The 21,317-nt window shown below is 43.2% G+C and overlaps 1 protein-coding gene across 2 annotated transcripts in view; it reads left to right on the forward strand.

Annotated features, from left to right (window-relative positions):
* Positions 1-813: 813 nt before the first annotated feature.
* The window catches only part of Wdfy2 (WD repeat and FYVE domain containing 2), a 142,133-nt gene continuing 121,629 nt past the window's right edge, over positions 814-21,317 (forward strand). For both annotated transcript variants that reach the window (XM_027390362.2, XM_035452074.1), the window contains exon 1: positions 814-1,175. In XM_027390362.2, the coding sequence (XP_027246163.1) occupies positions 1,039-1,175 (137 nt within the window). In that variant the 5' untranslated portion in view covers positions 814-1,038. The remainder of the gene's footprint in view (positions 1,176-21,317) is intronic.

Consider the following 21,317-nt stretch of genomic DNA (forward strand, 5'->3'; position numbering starts at 1 on the left):
ATGTTCAAGTGTGGGTCCTTAGTCATATAACACAGAGAAGATTGACATCGTGATCCCAGAACCCCCTCAAGGAAGCCTGTATGAGTCTCTTCTTTCCCTACTCCCATACCCCACTACAAGGGGGAGGCAGTGTGACACAGAGAGAAGTCTTGCTCAACGGGGCCTGCTCTTCTTTAGCTCTCTACCTTAGATATTAGTTCTGACAGTGACTTGGGCAATAATCCACAGAAGCCGCTGGGCTTCCTTTACCCACACCTCTCCCCCAGGGCTGAGAAGTGGGCGTTATGGCCTTCTGGAACAAGGACGGGGAGAATGAAGAAAACTACAATACCCAGGAGTCCACGCGGTGCTGGCAGGAGCGGGAGCTTAATTCTGGCCGACAGCACAGCGCCCTCCCCGGTGCATTTTTGTTAAAACCTAGAGGCGAGGCATCAGCGCGCATGCACAGTCTCTCCACAACTAGTTTAGCATCTGTCCTTCTTACATGATCCTTTCGGATCGCGATGACGCAGGCTTTTCCCAGCCCTGTTCTTTGGAGTCTGGAGAGGGTGGGGCTCTGGGCAAGCGCGTTCACAAAGCGGGGCGGGGCGGGGGAGGGAACACGACTAAGTTTTGGGTGTGGAAGGTAGGCTAGGGAACCTCGGGAACAGAGCGCATGCGTCCCAGCGGAGCCGCACGCCTCGTAAAGTTTAAGGGGGAAGAGGGTAAGGAGCGGAAGTGGCTGCTGGGTTGACGCACGCGCATTGGCCTCCAGGGCCCATCCTCCGGAAGTGGAGCGGGCCGCCCTGCGGCAGGCCCCGCCCCTGCCCCGCCCCCGCTCCCCGCCCCCTGCTCTCTTAGGTGGCGCCGGCTCTCAGCCGGTGTGGCGGCGGTATTGGTTCGAGAAGCCAGAGTGGGCACGTTCCCTAGACAGGCGGCAGGGCTATGGTCGCCAAAGGCCCGCTTCGCATTTCAGCCGGATCCTGAGTGCGAGCCTGAACTGTCTGCTCAGCCCAGCCCCCCGGCGCGGTCGGCTGCTCCCCGGGCGCGCCCCCTCCGATGGCGGCGGAGATCCAGCCCCAGCCCCTGACCCGCAAGCCGATCCTGCTGCAACGGGTCGAGGGGTCGCAGGAGGTGGTGAACATGGCGGTGATCGTGCCTAAGGAGGAGGGTGTCATCAGCGTCTCGGAAGACAGGTACGGACTGCTTGCCCCTCGGCCGCGCGGAGATCCGGCCGGGATTGGTGGGAGTGGAGACCGCGCCTACTGGTTCGGTTCCGAGCGCTGGGGCCTCGGTCGGCCGCGGGGACTGTCTCCTGGCAGAGTCCGAGTGGCCTTTGGGCTAACGGTGCACGGGACACTTGACCAGTGTCCAGTTTCGGGGATGGGAGGGGCAGAGGGAGGAGCCGCCTGGCCTTGCAGGTGTGTTAGCTTGGAATAAGTCCGCTGCACCAAGATGATTTAGGGACGCTAGTTTGTCCAGTTCTTGGCTCCCCAAACGAGAAAGGAAACACCACTGCTTTCTTCTATACAGTCCACCGATCTGTGTCTCTCCAGGACATCTTTGACCGAACTCAAGGATTGTTAAATTGTGAAGAGAGCAACTTTGGGCTTTTGCCTGTAGTGCCTTCCTTTCCTAAAAATCTTATGTCTTGGAGCTCAAGGGGAAGTGTCTGGAAATTGCCAGGCATCACTTTTGCAGACAACTGCTTGAGTTCCTTCCCTTTGCCTGCTTCCTTTCCGTTTGCTTAGTTAGCAGAAGTAACTCTAGTTGTTCTGCCTTCAGTATTCTTCCTTGCACTGTGTTTTTGATTTCCAGAGGAATGCTGCCCTGAACTAGGGTAATATATATGAAATTACTACTTGGGTATTATCTACAAGCATTCTAAAAACAATTATAACATGGTAGAGGTATGTGACTATCTGGGTTTTTAGCTTCAATCAAGTAGTTAGGTTTTCTTAATTGAAATTGGTACCATGCTGAGGTAGTTTTCTTCCATAATGACTCCTAAAATTGCAAAGGTAGCAAAAGTGTTCACTTCTTTTTGTTTTTAAAATAGTTTCATCACTTTCTCAAAGACAAACTCAAACGTTTTGACTTGATTTGTTTCTTAGGTCCTTGCATATAAATAGGATAGTGTATTACATCTGCATCATGCTTGGTATAAATGGCACCTGCTTCATTTCCTATGCAGATCCGTGGGGAAACACTGCCAACATATGTTACATGGCAGTCAGCCCTGGAAGAACAGAAGAAATCGAATGAAGTGGATGTGGGAGACTTTTGAAATTCATAAATAAGTCTTATGACAATGCTTAATTTTTTCCTTTGGAGCCACATGCTTAGACTGCGTCAGACTTCTTCTGGGCTTACTTTTTTGTGTGCATCAAAGAATTATATTCTGGGAATATTTTCCATAAAATATATTGAAGAACTATATTGATAATTGTCTTCCTCTCCATTACTAGAGATGAAATTGATTCCTAATTTGTAAGCAATTCATAAGTTCAGTGAATCGAGTCAGAGGAGGAAAAAGCTTGTCAGACGCCAGCTCCTTAAGATTAGTTTTGGAGCATCTGACTCCCAGGCCCATGTCTTTTCCTTGAAGGAAACAGCTTGAGTGGAGGTGATAGTTCAGTGTCTAGAGAAGCTAACAGTGTATGTGGAAGAAAGTGAAGAGTAAGTTTCATTTCATCACAGGACAAAGGAAGTGCAGTGTTTAGTTCTCTTTTGCTTTCTTATTTTGCAGAGTGTATAACAGAATTTATCTTATTGTTGAGTTACTGTAAAATAGGCCCCTACAAAAATCTGGGTCCTTGGCTCTGTAAATTTTATTATTCAGGTTGGCAAGTCTATGCTTCTTTGAGTTACTCAGCCATGAAAGTAACTGTTTTAGGGAGCATTTTTAGTTGTAGTTTTCACTAAAAGAGAATTGATCTGTGTTCTTGCTTTTCAAAATCAATGTTAGTGCCTCTTGATATAATGCTAAAGATAGGAAGACAGAATATTGATTTTTTTTTTTTTTACCAACACTTACAAAGACATTATCATTAGCTGCTTTGCCAATTCATTATTGAACTACAAGGGTCAGCTAGAAATAATGTTGTATAGCATTGTTCTTAGGAAACCCTTGTTTCCTTTTTCCACCTCTGACTTATTATAGTCTTTATGTGTACCTTTGAAAACACATAGTATTTTTTGTTTTAAACAGTAGTGTACGTACTTCATGTCTGTTCTGTCTTCTGTGAATTCTTTAGTGAGGTTTGTGTGTCTCATTGATTGTAGTGATTGATCTACATAGTGCCTGGCATGCAGGAGTCCCTGAATATTTGTTGTATCAGTGACTGTTGTAGGACCTTCCTCCACTCTGTTTCTGGAAGTACAGAGTCTTAATCGTTCTGGATTTAATTGATACTTATTGAGTGATTTTTTTTTTTTTTTTTTTTTTTTTTGAGACAGGATTACTCTGTGTAGCTTTGGAGCCTATCCTGGCACTCACTCTGGAAAACAGGCTGGCCTCGAACTCACAGAGATCTGCCTGCCTCTGCCTCTCGAGTGCTGGGATTAAAGGCGTGCGCCACCAACGCCCGGCTTGAGTGAATATTTTGAAGACCCATGAAAACCTTATGTAGACAAATATACATTTGTGGGGAAAGTATTGACCTGAGTGGCCTTCCACACTTTAAAACTGAGAAGTCCAAGCATTGCTTCATTCATCCCATTAGACAGTTGAGTTACTAATGTGCTCTCATTGTGTGTGTGCATGACAGTGATGCTCACAGTTGAGTAGCAGAAATGTTAGAGTATAGGTTTTGTTTTGTGTATGTGTGTGGTGCTAGGGGTGGAACCCTGAGTCTGGTGCATTCTAGGCAAGCACTCTACCACTGAGTCACACCCCCAGGCCAAGAATATTATATAATAAAACAAAACCACTACATTTACGATACAGTATTGAAAAGAGAACTTTCAGATGGGGAAGAATGGTTGGACTCCACAACCCTTCTTGTCCTCTAAAATCTCTCTTCCTTCGGAAGATTGTTCCACTTGAAGTACATTTTTGTTAAGCTGATGGTTCTCAAGTCTTCAAGCTGAAGAATAGGTAAGAGAAATCTCTGCTTTCAAGTTTATTGTGACACAGGACAATTTGGAACTTTGCTTGATATCAAAGAAGGAAACATAGGGAAAATAAGAAATATAAGAACAAACTGAGTGACCAGTAAAGCTTTCTGTCCTGATGCAGAACCTGTTCCCAGAACTCACTGGCCTTGCAGATGCTTTGGTTGTAACTAGGTTCTATTCACAAAGGCTACACCAAACTTTGGGATCTAGGGTCCCTCATTGCCCTGCTTCTTTTCAGGCTGCTCTTTCTGGGCTAATGGAGTTTCAGTGGTCCTTGTGTAAGAGCTTCTTCCCTGGGCGGGGGTAGGGGGGTGAGGGTGGGGTGGGAGGTTGGGGGGTAGCTCAGGGGTTAAGGGCACTTGCTACTTTTTCAGAGGTCCCCAGTTTGGTTCTTAGCACCCAAGTGGTAGTTTACTACTTCCTATAATTCCTGTTCCACTGGAAAACTGGGTGTGATGACCTTTTCTGGTTTCTAAGGGCTCCAGAAATTCACGTGGTGCACATATGTAGATGAAGACAAAACACTAATACATACATAACAAAATAAAAATTAAAAAAGAAGGAAAAAGCAGTTGGAAATAAGAGTGTCATCTTAGACCTCTGTGCTCTGTTTTAGTAGAGCCTAAGGTGAAGAAAGCCAGGTGGGATTTCAGTCTAGGTGTGACCCAGTCCTGTTCAGATCCTTATCTTTGGTCTTAGTTAGGTTTCTATTGCTATAATAAAGACCTTAATCCAAAGCAACTTGGGGAGGATAGGGTCTATTTCAAGCATCAAGGGAAGTCAGGGAAGCAACCTGGAGGCAGCAATTGAAACAGAGGCCATAGAAGGGTGCTGCTTACTGGCTGGCTCTCCCCAAAGCTTGCTTAGCCTGCTTGCTTAGCCTGCTTTCTTAGACAGGCCAGGACCTGCCTGAGGGGTACCATGCCCAGAGTGGGATGGGCCCTCTCACATCAACCATTAATTAAGAAAATGCCCTTACAGACTTGCCAATGTGGTGGGGGTATTTTCTCACTTGAGGTTCCATCTTCCCAGATGATTCTAGCATGTGTCAAGTTGACGAACTAACCAGCACACCTCCCTAAGTTCATCATATACATACTGGAACTCAGGATAGCTGTCTTACCAAACAGAGTCTCTGTAGTGTCTGTTAGTTATTGGAAGCTGGTATTCTCCTCCACCTGGTGGTCAGAGAAGTACAGCAATTCCTCCCTCAGATAGGTGTTGTAGGATGAATAAGAGTTAGGGGGAAAAATGGGGTAAGCCAAGCCTGCAGCTACCCTAGAGGCTGCTCAGGGGTTGAGTTAGTAGGATTACTTGTTCAAAGCTACTGCAACAATTTAGGGAGACCCAGCCTTAAAATAAAATAGTGAAAAATGGGCCAAGAGTATGTCAGTGATAGAGAGCCCTTGCCTAGTGTGCACAAAGCCCTGGTTTCAATCCCTACCACCTCCAAAAGCAAGAACAAGATCTGTGGTAGAGGAAAGGCATCCTAAATAGTGGGGGAAGAGAATCTAGCACCTGTGGGCAGGCCCCAAGGATCCAGGTAAGACTGTGGAGCTAGCCCACACTAGTCAGAATCAGCTTCGAGAGTCCCTGTACCTCAAGGAGTCTGGAAAAATGAGTGTCTCCAGAGGAATAACTTAAGCCAAGAGGAATAAAAAAGCACTGAAATGCCTGTGTGCAAGCATTTGGGATTCTTTTCTAGGGGTGGTGATGGTAGGATGAGAGGGAACCTGAGGGAGGTTGGCCTAGTTTGATTTCTCTTGTTGTGATAAAGCACTATGCCAAAAGTATCTTGTGTGTGTGGGGTGGTTATTTGGCTTACTGGTCCAGTCACAGTCCATCATTGTGAGAAATCAGGGCAGGAACTCTAGATGGGAACTGAAGCCGAGGCTTGGAGGGGTGCTACATACTGACTTGCTCTCTGTGGCTTGCTCAGCTTTTCTTATCAACCCAGGACCACCTGCCTAGTGGCTGGACCCTCCCCCATCAATCATTAATTAGGAAGATGCCACATTGACATGCCTGTGAACAGTTTTGCCAGTGAACCTGTAATGGTAGCCACGCCCAAAGGGAAAGAGGAAGCTTGAAGCATGACTTCCTTTTGCCAGGTCTTTCTCTTGGGTCAGCTGAGCCATTAGGAAGCCTAGAGAAGCGCTCTTTATATTTATCTGTATATGTGTTCCCCAGTAGACACCCATTTATCATTTATCTTGGGTCTAGTGAAATCTTTACACCCATGCCTTCACCTGTAGGCCAATGTGATGGAAGCAGTTTCTCAACTGAGGTTTCCTCTTTCCAGTTGACTCTAGTTTGTGTCAAGTTGACTAAAACCAACAAGCACAGAGAGTTTAAGTTCAGGAAAGGGGACCCTGGGGAACTAACTCCCTTATACCTTGACTACTTCAGAACCAGCCCTTTCAGCAGCTTCCTTTCGGGTAGAACTCATGAATAATAAGAGACAGATTTACGTCTCAGAAAAAGGAAATCTGATGCCCAAAGGAGACTCAATTCCTCAAGTGAACCCCTGATTTTGAGTTTCCCTCGGCAGCCTGGAGGGAGAACCTTTCTTCCCCCGTGGAGATGGCAATGAGCTGGACTAGAGAGGGCTCTGACTTTTGTCATTAAAGCTTTACACCCCCAAGTCTCCAAACTGTCACGTTTCTACATGGCCTTCATTACCTAATTTTATTTTGAAAAGATATGTTAGACTTTCATTTCATCTTATAAATCACGGTGTTGGTTAATTTGTCACTAATTTTTTCATTGTGAAGTGAAATTTCACTAATACTTAGACCACAGTCCAGCTCAGCTGGGCTCCTGATGGAGTTTTATGCACCGTGGATTTTCTAACATTTGCATACATTTTTGAAAGAAGTGCCAATCAAAGTTTTTCCTGCAATTGAAGTATAGTTATGAAGGTTGAGAACTTCTTAGAGTGATGGATTGAAGCCCAAGCTAATTTTTGACTATATGAACCTTATTTAATGGCATAAAATTAGAAAAATTTCACCTCTGCATAAGAGAGTCATCATTTGGCACTAAAGCTCTTGTTTTCAAGTCCCACAGAAGGAGTTTACTCCATGGGATTGTTGAAAGGGAGTAAAGACAAAAGTCTTTACTCTGCATTCAAGCAGTGTGTGTGTCCAGGAATGTGCAGGGGCCTGCCTGTGTGGCCCTGAGGTCAGGAGCAGGCTGACTCTAAGATCTTCGTGGGAAAGTGTGTTTCAGTTTACCACGGAGGCTTCAGGGCTGCTGACAACTCTGAATTTCTTTTATATTGTAGAACCGGATTTTCTGCAGGACTGTTCAGATCTTAATCACCTGAATTGCAACATTGGAAAGTGACAGGCTGGCCATTCTGACACTCTTAACATGAATTATTTTGGGCCTATATTACATACCCCAGTACAGAAGAGAAGGAAAATCCAGAAGACACTTGAGAGAGATAATCCTGTCTAAGCAAAGGAGATCAAAACTTTGAAAAGCAATCCTACTAACACACTGTCTTTCCATTTCTGTTTTTGCTTTGCCTTTTGGCACAGAGAGAAGGACATGTTTTTGATTGTTACTGGGAATCATCTTGATGCATTAAAAAGAGTTTGGAAGATTGGGGATGTAGTTCATTTGATGGAGAGCTTGCTGAACATGGGGGAAGCCCTGGATCCATTCCAGAACCAAATATAGGGAGCATGGTGGTGCACACCTATAGTCCCTGCAATTTGGAGATGGAGGTCAAAGGACCAGAAGCTCAAGGTCAGCCTTGGCTAAATATGGAGTTTGAGGTCGGCATGGGATACACTGAAAAGAAAAAAAAAGTTTGGAGTTTGGAGGATGTGAAGCCACTTTATGGCATTTAGAAGTTAGTGATTTAAGGCAGAGGTACTAACCTATTGATCCCCATAGCATGAAACTGAATGGTATATGGTATACAATTTTTTACCTGAGAAGTGAAGGCCATGAAGCTGCCTCTTCTTCTCAGCTGCACTGTTAGAACAGAGTATCAGGATACTAAAGGAGAGAACTCTCCTCCCCACAGGCAGGAGGCCTCCGAGTATACCATTGTAAAAATTAATCCAGGGTTCTAAGAAATAGCCAATAAGGCCAAAAGAGCAAAGGAAGTGGCTTATTTGTCCTCTGCTGCTTTGCAATCTTCTGTTTTTAATTTAAGTTCTTGGAAAAGAAGGACTGGGGCAGAGGATGAGACCCCAGCCAAATTTGTTTTCCGAGAATACTCAGCCTGGGTCTCTTCAACCTGGAAAAGGAGGGAGTTGTGTCCTCAGAACTGCTTTGTGCCCTTGCGGCGACTGGATGAACAGAAAGTCCCTGAAACAACCTCACCCAGAAATCACAAGTGAAAAAGAGTACCTTGGGAAGAAAGCTGCATGCTTATGTGAAATTGTCCCCATTTCATGGAGCAACTGGGAAGCAATGTGTGTGTGTGTGTGTTTTTTTTTTTTTTTTTTTAGCAACTTTTAGATAGCAGTGGTTATTCCTGGCAGAAATCTTACAGATGTATTTGTTTTGTTTTGGTGGCTAATACCCAGTTGAACAGGATTCACTACATTTCTGCTTCTAGATGAATCCTTAAGTTTCCAGTAGTGAACATTTAACTCTGGGTAGCTTGCCAGCTCCCAGCCAGGGCCTGGATGTGCAGAGTAATGTTTTGGATATTGACCACAAATCATAGTATTTAGTACCTCCCTCCTTCCTCTATCTCACCCCCTCCAAAACAACTGGGGCAGGGAGTGAGATCCCAGCCAGCTCTGCTCTGAACTTGGCATTTCCTGGGTTTCCTGTGCTGTGACATGGTGGCCTTCTCATGAGCCCAGCACACTGAGTTTCTGCTCTTAGTTCTTCTGAAGTCCTGATTATGTCCCTCTGATTAACTTCCTGACCCACTAGTGGACTGGGAACCAGAGTTTGGAATTCATCTCTCTAATCTCTCTAGAGAGGGGCTGCTCAGGTCCTTCCTCTGCCTTTATAGTTTTAGTTTTGTGGGTGTTTTTTTTTTGAATATGAAACACAATTGGGTGTGATGGTGCATCCCCTGGCGGCAGGGGCAGGTAGATCAGTGAGTTTGAGGCTAGCCTGGTCTACATAGGGAGTTCTGGGAGAGCCAGGGTTATGTAGAGACCCTGTCTCAAAAAACAAAACAAAACAAAACAATATGAAATGCAGTTCAACTTGGGGGGCTATTTCCTATTAGCTGACCTCTACCCCTGGTCTTCCTCGGGACCAAAACCCTATTAAACTGCCCTACCCCTTGTCTTCCTTGCTTTTCTGAAACTCACACCGAGTTCTGGAATTAATCTAGTTTGAATGGAAGTGGAGTTCACAAAAGGCAGAGGATGCAGCCCGCTGAGTAGTTTTGCTTGAGTGGTCTTTTGGCTTCCTGTGCTTTGTCCCTAATTAATGATTTAATACTTGAAAAAATGATGCATCTCATTTAATTGTAAATGTCAGTGGTGACTTCTGTTTGAGGAAACTTTTCTTTATAGCTGGATAGATATACCTGTAATAGGATGCTACTAAAGATTTTAGTGCATCTTCTTGTAACTACATTTTTTCAGTTTTTAATTGAAAATTAAGTTGTTTTCATACAGTATATTCTGACCACAGTTCCTCCTTCCTCATCTCCTCCCAGATCCTGTCCAGCTCCCCACCCTTCCATACCCAGACCTTTTCTCTCTCTTAAGAAAACAGTGTTTTTTCTGTAATTTCTAGTGATCAACTTACTTTTAAACAACCATAATAATTCTTCTGGAATATTCTTACATCTTAAATAAAGACAGCACCACTATAGTAAAAAAAAAAGACCTATAGACCGCACTGACTGCTATCATGTATTACCTTCTAGCAGGCATCAGAAGTACAATTATAATCATACTGGTCTGTTAACTTCCCCAATTAAAATTATGCCAGGAGCTAGCTAGTCTCTAATGGTCATTTTGAATGGGGGTATGGTTTTCTTTCTTTCAGTACTCACTGGTGTCTACTAACTACAGTGGCCTGTGTGTCATGGGCCCTTTGTCTTCTTCACTTGTCTTACTATTCTGATTTCAAGCACAGTTTTTAACAGATTGAGAATGGGTGGTACAGTAGAAGTCCATATCTTATTCCTGATTTTAGTGGAAGTGCTTTGGGTTTGTTTTTTTTGTTTTTGTTTTTGTTTTTGTTTTTCTGTTCAGCAGGATGTTCACTCTGGGCTTTCTGTATAACCTTTATTATGTTGAGATCTGTTCCCTTTATTCCTAGATTCTCTAGGATGTTTATCATGAAAGGATGTTGGATTTCTTTTTTCTTTTCTATTTATGTGATAATCAACATTTATATCAAACCATCCCTGCATCTCTGGGATGAAGCTGAGTTGATCATGGTGGATGATCTTTTTTGATAATGTTTTGAGTTCACTTGTCAAATATTTTATTGAGAATTTTTGTGTCCATGTTCACCAGACATATTGGCCTAAATTATTTCTTTTCTGTTGGGTTCCTTGTCTGGTTTTTATATCAGGGCAATATTGGCTTTGTAAAAAGATTGGCAGTGCCCCTGCCTTCTGCAGAATAATTTCAGTGGTATTGGTTGTTATGATAAAGTGTTTGGGGGACCTTGGTGGATTCCATGTCGGGCTCCAGGGTGACAGAAGCGGGGACAAACATGCCAGGCAAACAGAGCTTAGTGAGAAGTTTTATTAGAAAGGGAAGGGGAGGAGGAGAGAGAAAAGAGGTAAAGAGACACAGAAACAGAGAGAGGACAAAAGAGAAGAGGAGACAGGAAAAGTCCTGCCTACCCCTTTAGAGGAACAGTGGGAAAGAGAGAGGGAAAGAGACCGTATGTAGGGGGTGGATGTGTTTCTTTAAAGGGGTCATTTGCACCTTTGTGTTGACTAGTAGTCATGGAACCCTGGGCTGACCAGGATACTGCCTGAGTGTATTCTGCCAGGTGACAGGGGCAGGCCAACATAATGTCTGAATCCTTACATTGGTTTGTTTTTCTTTGAAGGTCTGGTTGGATTTTGTGCTGAATTCATCCAGCCTCTGCTTTTTTCAGTTGGGAGATTTTTAATTTCTGCTTCTATTTCATTGAATGTTATAGGTCTATTTAAGTAATTTATTTCCTCTTATTTAGCTTTGATTGGCCATATACATCAAGAAATCCATCCATTTCTTTTAGATTCACTAGTTCTGTGGAATACAGATTTTGTTTTGTTTTGTTTTGTTTTGCTTTGTTTTTTGAGACAGGGTTTCTCTGTGTAGCCCTGGCTGTCTTGAAAGTAGCTCTGTAGACCAAACTGGCCTCAAACTCAGATTTTTAAATACGTCTTTATGAGTCTCTGAATTTCCTCAGTGTTTGTTGTGACGCCTCCTTTTCATCCCTGATTTATTCATTTGGATCCCCACTTTCTTTCGTTTGGTTAATTTGTCTAAAGATTTTCCAGCAGCGTTAAGCTTTTCAAAAAAGACTCTGTGTCATCGATTCCTTGTATTGTTGCCTTGTTTTTATTCCAGTAAGTTCAACCCTGATGTTGGTGATCTCTTCCAGACTACTGTTCTTGGGTATTCTTTGCTCTTGTTTTCCCAAGGCCTTCAGGTGTATTATTAAATTATTAACTTGAGATTTCCTCAATTTTTTAATGTAGGTCTTTGTTGTTAAAATCAGATACGTTATAAGAAGGGGCATGCAAAGTAAGAAGGGTGAATATATAACATAATCTATCAGTCAAAATAGAGAACCACTCAAACTGTGTCCCTTAGTATAACTAGCTCCCCTCTTTCTTTAGACCCCATAAAAGAGCCCCCAGGCTATAGGCTGGGCCCTAGAATAGCCTTTTTCCTGTGCCCTGCTGTCAATCTTGTGTAATCTTGACAGTGTGTCCTTCTTTAATCTGCATCATTGTTTCCTTGCTGCTTCTGCAAATCTTTATGTATCCCTATTTTCAGTTCTTTGGGTAAGAGGTGTAGTGTTAAAAGAGACTATCTGCTAGTTACCTTGAAAATTCACTGAGATACCATGTGTGGGATACCTGCCTACAATTCAGGAAAGCTGCAGAGGTCCCCTCAAACAACACAGCATATTGCCATTGCTCTTGATGGCCCACCATAACTAGGCGGGAAGATCCTACTACTGAAGACACAACCCACTGTAGGACATAGAGAGAAACCAAGCTGTGACTGACCTGAAAAAGTCTTTTCTGTTAGCTAGCTTTCATAGTGCTGGAAGGTGCAATCTGGCCACCTGAGGAGAAGAAGAGCTATGAATATTACCCATTGGTAAACTGACTGCTAAAGCAAGATGTGCCCATTGGTACAATAGTGGTCTGGCTGTTATAGTGTGTGTGTGTGTGTGTGTCTGTGTGTGTAGGGGGCGGTGGCTAACCAATCACTTTTGCATTGGTTTTGAGGTCTGCTCCACAGGAAAGAATTCTTTTCTGGCACTGTAAGTCTGGTCAAAGGCTGTAGAGGAGACATACTACTGTTGTCTTGCTAAATGGTCATGTTATCAAACTGCCTCCCAGATGTTTCTGTTTATACACATAGATTAGTGGGTGCCCCAGCAGTGGCCAGAGAAGCTCCTTTGTAGAGCTCAGCAGTTAATGCAGAGACCATATAACTAGCTAGTCAGAGTGCTGAGAAGAAGGGACCCTTGAGTGCGGGCTATAGAGTTCACACACATTTTCCCGCCCCTAGCCAGGCCTCAAGGGACATCATAGAAAAGGAGGGCAGAAAGAATGTAAGAACCAGAGGATGGGGCAGTGCTGTAAAATATTGCCTTCTAGACATGACATACATGGCTGTTGCACTCATGAACTTACTGTAGCTGTGCTTACCTGAACATGATCAAGCAAACAAGGTGAGTCAATGTTCAGTCAGGCAGCACTAACTAGACTCAGTGGATTACAAAGAGGTGGGGGAGGGGTGGTGGCATGCAATGGGGGAGCATGCTGAGGAGTCAGAGGACAGTTGGGAATGGACATGTTTAAGACACATTATTTTTTGGAGACAGGGTTTTTCTGTGTAGCCCTGGCTGTCCTGGAACTCACTTTGTAGACCAGGGTTGCCTCCACTCAGACTCCCTTGACTCTGCCTCCCAAGTGTTGGGATTAAAGGCCTGTGTCACCATGCCCAGTAAGATTGTTTGTTTTTCAGCATTGTTTAAATGAATGAAAATGCCAAAGAATAAATAAAAGGTATCTATTAATAAAGAAAAAAGAAAGTTCCTTAAGATTGCCTCAGTGCAGTCATTCAATTAAGCAACCCATTCTTCACAGGAACACTTCTGTGACTTCTGTGAGAAGCTCCTGGGACATTTGCGTTGATGCTGCATTTTACGTCTAACTCAGAGTTAGTCCTTTTGGATGACTGCTGATGAGTCAAAGATAGATTTGAATTGTGGGTGCATATAGTTCTTCACATTTTCTTCCTGCCCACCCCCCAAATCCAGAGCACCCCAAAATGAAAAAGAAATTCCCCTCTGTGAAAGGTTGGCTGACTTTCGAGGTGGGGTGTGTATTATTTACTCAGGGCTGTGATAAAATGCCTGACAAAAAGGCAAAGGAGATAGGCTTTGTTTGGCTTGCAACTGAAGAACAGTTTGTTAAGGTGAGAAGACATGGTATCAGGAGCATGAGCTGGCCACATCACATCTGCGGTGAGCATGAGCTGATTGTCATCATAATTTTTAATTTTGTGATTTTTAAAAAGTATCTTTTGTTTTCAGAGAATCTCTTTGTCATTGAGATTTTCTCTTTTTCCCCTCCCTCCCGACCTTCCCTGTCTCCCCCCTCCCCCCAGCACTGGCTGACCTGCAACCCACTCTGTAGACCAGGTTGGCCTTGAACTCAGAGATCCTGTAGCCTCTGCCTCTGATGGGATTAAAGGGGTGCACCATCACTGCCTGGCTAAGATTTTCCTCAAAGAGACATGAAATGTCTCCCTAACTGAATGGCAATCTCTTACATTTATAGAGCATTTTCATTTATTTACTTATTTTGATTATTTTATTGAAAATAGATTATTTTCTCACATAATATATTCTGATTACAGTTTTCCCTCCCTCTAGCCCTCCCAGTTCTTTTCTCCCTTTCAAATCCACTCCCTTTCTGTCTCTCCTTAGAAAGAATAGGCTCCTAAGAGATAATAATAAAATATCACAAAGTAAAACATAATGAGTAAGACAAAACAAAACTAACACATGAGAGTTGGACAGGACAACAGAAGGAAAAGAGCCCAAGAGAAGGCACAAGAATCAGAGAGCCACTTGTTTGTTTTCCCACTCAGGAATCCCATAAAAACGTCTGACCTGGTACAGAGCTGTGCAGGCTCTGTGCTTGCTGCTTCAGTCTCTGGGAGTTCACAAGGGCTCTGCTCTTGTTGATGTTTTCTTGGTGTCTTCCATCTCCTCTGGCTCTTACATTCTTTCAGCCTGTTCTTCATCAGGGTTTCCTGAGCTCTGAGAGGAGGGATTTGATGGAGAAATCTCATTTAGGGTTGATTGCGCCAAGGCCTTTCGATTTTATAGAGCATTTTTGTAATTGGCAGTTTGTTTTCATGCTTTAGCCCTTGATTCTTACTATAGTACTGTGAAGTCATAGTTTCTCAACACTCTATCTTCCCAGTTGTTTGCTTCAACCTTTAAAATTTTTAAAAAAATTTTACCTGGAGAGGTTAAGAGCACTGGCTGCTCTTCTAAAGGTCCTGAGTTCAATTCCCAGAAACCACATGATGGCTCACAACTATCCAAAATGAGATCTGGAGCCCTCTTCTGATCTTCAAATACACATGCAGACAGAACACTATACATAATAAATAAATAAATCTTAAAAACAATTTTACCTGGATATATGAGTGCCGGTATATAAGAGTGCATCATGTATAAGCCTGGTGCCCTCAGAGTCAGAAGAGGGATTGGATCCCCTGCAACTGCAAGCAGGCAGTTTTAAGCTGCCATATGGGTGCTGTGAACTGAACCTGGGTCCTTTGCAAGAAGTGCTCTTAATGGCTGAGCCATCTCTCTAGTTCCCTTTTTCATTCTTCATTCTTGCCGGCTGATAAGTTAACTAGAATCTTCTGTTGTTTTTTTACAAGTTTTTTTTTTTTTTTTTTTTTTCAGGTGTCTACCCCTGTCTCACATGACTCTAGACTGACTCCTGTTTCAAGCCTGTTAATATGAAGTTCCCTTTGCCAGCATTGGTTTAGGTCTAGGCATGTGATCAGAGAGGGGAGGAGGGAAGGGGAAGGGAGGGGAGGGGAGGGGAGGGGAGGAGAGATTGATGGGGGTAAAGCAGGGAAGCCCAAGTTTTCTCTTGGCTTGAAAGGGAGTCTCAGGGAAGGAAGGACTGTGTGCCTGTTGTCTTTGCTGGTTGTCACCATCTGGAGCTGGTATAGCAGGAAGGAGAGGGAGCCTGGAAATGTGTGGAGATGTTGCAGATAGCTGAAGAAAAAGATGGAGAGAATCAGTTACCACATGGCCAACTTTGTAGCTGACTTTTCATGACTACTCGATAGACACCGTCACTTTACAGGAGAGGAATGGAGACCCAGAGAGCTCTAAATGGAGTGACCACCAGCAGCTGACGAACTCACTCTTGAAGTCCTAACTGTAATGTGGTTATTGATTCCTACTCTGGTGACCCCTGTGAATAGCATTTCTGTAAACAGCCTTGCTTGGGTTTGAGAGGAACTAGATTGGCAAAGGAAATTGCTTATGTTTGAAGTAGTTTTGGATGGTTCCAAATTATTTGATGATTGATCACCTCTGAAAAATGCTGCTCTGAAATTCTTACTGCTGCAGGGTCTGGTGGCATCTGCCACAATCCCAGCATTCAGGAGGCAGAAACAGGAGGATGCTACAAATTCTAGGCAAGCCTGATTGACTAGAGAGTTTCAGGTCAGCAGAGCTATGTAAAGAGAACCTATCTCAAATCACAAGTGAACAGCAAACATGAATTCTTACTTCTATTTCATTTCCTACTTTTTTCTTTTTACCTGAGGTGAGGACTAAAACAGAATATGTTCTTGGGAAAGTTCTTCCTGGTGGTTCAGTAGTTCCTCCGCTTGTCCTCCTCATTTGCAGAAACACTAAGGAATATGATCTGTGGTGTAGGATTTGGGGCATCTTCTGGGATATTTCCTTAATTTCAGATTGATTAATAACAATAAAAAACCCTTTCAGTCATTCACTATGTTAAAAATTCTCCAGCTGCCCCCACCCACCCCCCATGTGGTGTCCTGATGAGAGTGCTTTAACACCAAGTACCGCAGGTGGCTCTATGTTCCCAGTTACTGATTTCTCTGTAAAGGCCTCTCTTGATTTCTGGTTGAGTGCTTCATGACTTGATTCCTCTTTTTAAGGTAAAATGGGATTGTGAATGTAGAATTTGCCCTTTAAACCAGCAGAGCTTTTCTTCAAGAAATCCTCTCAAGTCATGAAACGGGAAAGGATGTCTTGCCGTGTAGTTTAGATACTAAATTCTGCTGGAGTGACCAGAAGCCCCGCCTGACTAGCAGTATTCTAAGTAAGTTGGTGGGCTGTCCAGGAGTGCTAGGAGGCTCAAAGAAGCCATCAAAGGCCAAGCTGCTTATGCCTGCTCATGCAGCCATTGTGGCGATCTTGTCTGGATGCTGCTCTCCAGTCACCACTGGGTCTGCCTTCCAGACAGGAAGGAGGAAGAGAGCAGATGGCAAGCAAAGGCATCCAACAGCTGCACCTGCTCTCACTCAGAGCTTCCTGGAAGCTCAGTTCAGTGACTTCTGCTCACATTTCTTTCACCAGAAGTTTGTCACACTGCCATCCCTCACTCATACACGGCTCGCCCATTGGCACCCTGAATGTAATTTGGTGGGAAATGTTTTGAAGAGAATTTATACTACTGTTGTCTGTAAACTAGTAGTTCTTGGGGAGAATAGAATGTCCGAACATTTATAAAAATCCTGCTACACACTGGATGAAGTGCTGGTTCCTTTTGAGTGACAGCGCTCTGAGAGCACATATTCATTTACATGTCAGAATAAGTAAGCTTAGGGAAGACCTAAAGAGCTGAAAAGGGAGAATTAATTGTATTATTTGTGAAAACATTCACTTAACTGGTGTAAGCTTGTAGTTAATGTAAAGGATGATGTCTTGAAATCCTGAAATTATAACAGAAAAAATTGGCAAATGTAAACCACATTCATTTTAAAATGTCAGTGTTAAGGTGGCCTGCAAGGTGATTCAGTCAGTCAAGGCACTTGCCACTGAGCCCGAGGACCCGAGGACCCGAGTTCAATTCCAGGACCCACATGGTGGAAGGAGATGTAGAAGGAGAGAACAGACTCCTTCCTGCAAGGTGTCCTTTGATCTCCACGTGTGCCCTGATGCGCACATCCCTTCCCCTAAATAAACAACAACAATAATAAATGTTAGTGTTAAAAGCCTGGAGAAAAAGTATTTGTAATATATATTAAAAATTATGATTTTTCAAAATAAAAGTCTCTACAAATACATAATAATAAAAACTCAGAAATCTGTTAGAAATCTGAACAGGAAGACATTTCAAATATGTTGGAAATAAATAATTGGACCATTATAACTTAAACACTGAAACACCACTGAGTTCCCCATCTTGACAAATGTTTTTAAAATTTGGTATTATCCAGTCTTGTAATGCTGTAAGGAGAAAAGGAGCCTCTATCAGAAAAGGAGCATGCTGACTGAAACATGCAGCATGGCCTTCAACTGGGCAAATTTTAGACAGGGGTTAACATGGTTTCACATTGTGATTAAGAAAGATGTGAAACAAGCTGTGTTTCTGTGAAGGCATGGATATCTAAATTGTTTAGTTCCTATCATGCAGTTATTAACAAGATTGTCTATGGGCTATTAAGCTACAAAATAATGTATAAGGTGTTTTTGTGTAAGGTCTTAAATTCCATGTATGTCTAAAAACATGTAAGAAATCTTGTTAATGATTTTTATTTTGAGTCAAGATTTCATCATGTAGTTAGGGCTGGGCTATAACTCTCTATGTAGACCAGGCCAGCCTTGAACTCTAGAGACTTGCTTGCCTCTGTCTCCGAGTGCTGGAATTACAGATATATGCCACTACTCCCAGTTGTGATTATTCATTTTGAGGCTTATGTTTTTGAATTTTTTAAGTTTATTTTGTGTACAAATGTTTGACCTGCATGTATACATGTGCCATGAATGTGCCTGGTGCCCAAAAAGGTTAGAAAAAGACATCAGATTCCCTGGGACTGGAGTTACGGGTGGCTGTAAGCCAGATGGGTGCTGGCTCTAGAACAGTCAGTGCTTTTAACCACCAAGCCATCTTTCCAGCTCCATATCTGAAATTCTTGCAAAGGTAAATTGACATGTGTATTTTGTGTATATTTGTCGTGAGTCATCGATTCTTTAATTAGTAATCACCTTTTTAAAGGAAGAATGTTTGATAAGAAGAGGGCATCTGAGCTTGATTCCTCAAATGTTAGAATGCAGAAAGTGACGTTTCTGACTTGTCTTCTGGGAGGTGTGAGGGTAATAAATGATAGGTGTGGTGGAGACTGACTTAAATTCTCAGAGAAAGGCCATCTTCCATTTCACTGCCTAGTGTTCACTTCATCGGGAGGCCGGGTGGAGTTGAAAGGCAGTTAACAGACACTTGCCAGATCTTGGGTCTTCTCGGTGATGGTCTATAACAGAACTGATAGGCAAACAAGTCATAAGATACTTGAGCGATGTGAGGGTTTGGGAGTACCTGCCATCTGTCAGCAGGAACTCCTTCCTGTAGGCTGACCGTAATGCTCACTGAGGAAAAAGGAAATGGGTTTGGACAGATGCTGTGATAATGAAGTCAGTCCATGCAGAGTTCTGTACTTTCTGTGACGTTTGTCTCTGAGAAGGAAGTTGTTCTCTTTGTGGCATCCTGAGGTTTCTCTTTCCGTTCTGACCTTCTTTCATTTTTCCATAATCCTCCTAATCTTTTTATTCTTTCTGTTCTCAGGAACTCTGCTTTTGTGTGTCTTCCTTTCACTCCTGCTTTCTCATAACTGAAAAGGCATTTGAGGACTTCCATTCTTCACAGGGAACATTTACATAATAGATCTTTCCCTAGAATCCAAGACAATGTAGAAGAATTTCATTTTCCACTTGAAAATGGTGGGCCAAGTCTCAGGAAATGTCATGCATTATGTCCCTAGACATCCTCTCTTGAGATATGCAATCAAGCTCTCTGAGCCCTGAATTTTCCATGCTAAATTTTTGACTTACTGGTTTAATTTTTTCTTCTTTAGTCATCAAACAGGAAAACGCTTTTACTATATTTTAAACTGGTTTGTAAAATATCAAGCTGTGTGTGTGTGTGTGTGTGCTACTCATCATTGCTAATATCCCCACTATTATTCAGCGGTCTCGGTCTGACCAGAGAATAAAAACCCATATCTTTACTGATATAGATATGTACTTTATTGTTCAATGTGAAATGCTTTGTAAGGAGAAGCTACAAGCATTCTCTGAATTCTAAGGAATGTTGAGTCAAAATGTGGACACCCCCCTCCCCCAGGGTTACTGCTGCATTTGGCAGCACTTCCTTAGGTGTATCAGTTCAGTAGAGTGAATAAGGAAGAGAATTGGTGCATATGTCCCCCCACACACACCACACACAAGCGCGTGCGTGCGCGCGCGCGCGCACACACACACACACACACACACACACACACACACACACACACACACACACAGGAACACACGCACACTTGTGCACTTCTTATGTGCCAGCATGTTACTTCAAGAAGTTGGGGTAGTAGTTGGCTTTCCTCGCATGGCTGGCAGTGGTACTGGTGATAAATTAATCAAGGTGGAGCTTTCTTGGTCTGTTAATACTTCCGAGCATACTGAGGGTGGGGCTTGTGTCCTGTGCCACTGTGAGCCACAGCAGTGGTACATGATGTGTATATAACCAGCACGTTCCAGATTCTCCCTGACTTACAGTGGGGTTGTATCTGTTTGCTTATGGGAAAGCTAAAGAAACTTGATCTGCCCAGGAACTGAGTTCCTGAAGCACAGAAAGGATTAAAAAACAGGATTACGGGAAAAGGAAGAAAAGAAGAAAGGAAAGAGAAACTTCCTGGTGCCCATCATTAGTAGAAAATAAAAGTCAAATGCATTTATTCCACCTGAGCTGCCCACCATCCCAATTCAACAGCATTGGGTGTGGTGTCAGCGGTTTACCCTAATGCTTTGGACTGGGAGCTGCAGTTTGCTACCATCCAGCATCCAGAGAGAAAGACTGCAATTTTGTGAAAAGATCCGCACTCAAAAGTTGAGTTTCTACTACATGATTTTCACTTTTACACTACTGAAAAATAAACAAGTCAGAGCACCGGAAGCCAATGGTCATCTGTAGTTAGATGAATACTTGTGTGAATAGGTGGATGAATGAAAAAATGGTTGAACTCACAAAAAGACCACCTGGCCCTCAAGCTGGAGAATTTTATGATTGAGAAACAGTTACTGGATCTTGAAGATGATTGGTGAATGACAGAAGTGTTTCCTAACTGGTAGAGGACAGGTTACTCTGTCCTGTGTAAAGTGAGCCTACTCATTCCTGGCATCCCAAATGCCATTCTTAGTGTGTAGCATCCGTCCTCAGTGAACTAACTTAGGTTCTCAGGGAATGTTGTTGGAATTTCCTCAGACACAGAGCATTACAGTTCTAGAAGATGGACACTTGCCAGTGCAAAACACTAAGAACTTAGCATGCCTCCTCCCTGTGTGTGAACCCTGGCGGAGGGCATGTTGAAGAGGGATAGGTGCCCCACCCACCTTTCATCTGGTAGTCGCACAGCTGCTGGGAAATGGTAGGTAATGGTGAATTGCAGAGCTCAAAGGAGGAAAAAAAAGGCCAGTGGTCCCTTGCTTTCTTTGATATTCCCTTCTCTCAGCTGTGACTTTTCCCTCGTTTGTCACAGGATATCCCTCTTCTGCCAATACAGCTAAATAGAGTCTAGACTGATTTTTGTAGTGATTTTCCCATCACTTCCAAAATTAGACAGTAGAAGTGAGGTCCTTCAAATAAGACTGTAGATGACTTCCCTAAAGCTGCTTCATGTATGGTCAGCCTACCTCTAGGCAGAAGAACCATCTCCTTGTTTACATGTACAGACAAGGTGAATGCTCTTTTATTTTCTATATTCTGGGATGATCTTTCTCACAGGTTCCTTCCTTGTACAAAAACACTCACA

The sequence above is a fragment of the Cricetulus griseus genome, assembly GCF_003668045.3.
Source record: "Cricetulus griseus strain 17A/GY chromosome 1 unlocalized genomic scaffold, alternate assembly CriGri-PICRH-1.0 chr1_1, whole genome shotgun sequence".
In the NCBI taxonomy this organism is placed as follows: Eukaryota; Metazoa; Chordata; class Mammalia; order Rodentia; family Cricetidae; genus Cricetulus; species Cricetulus griseus.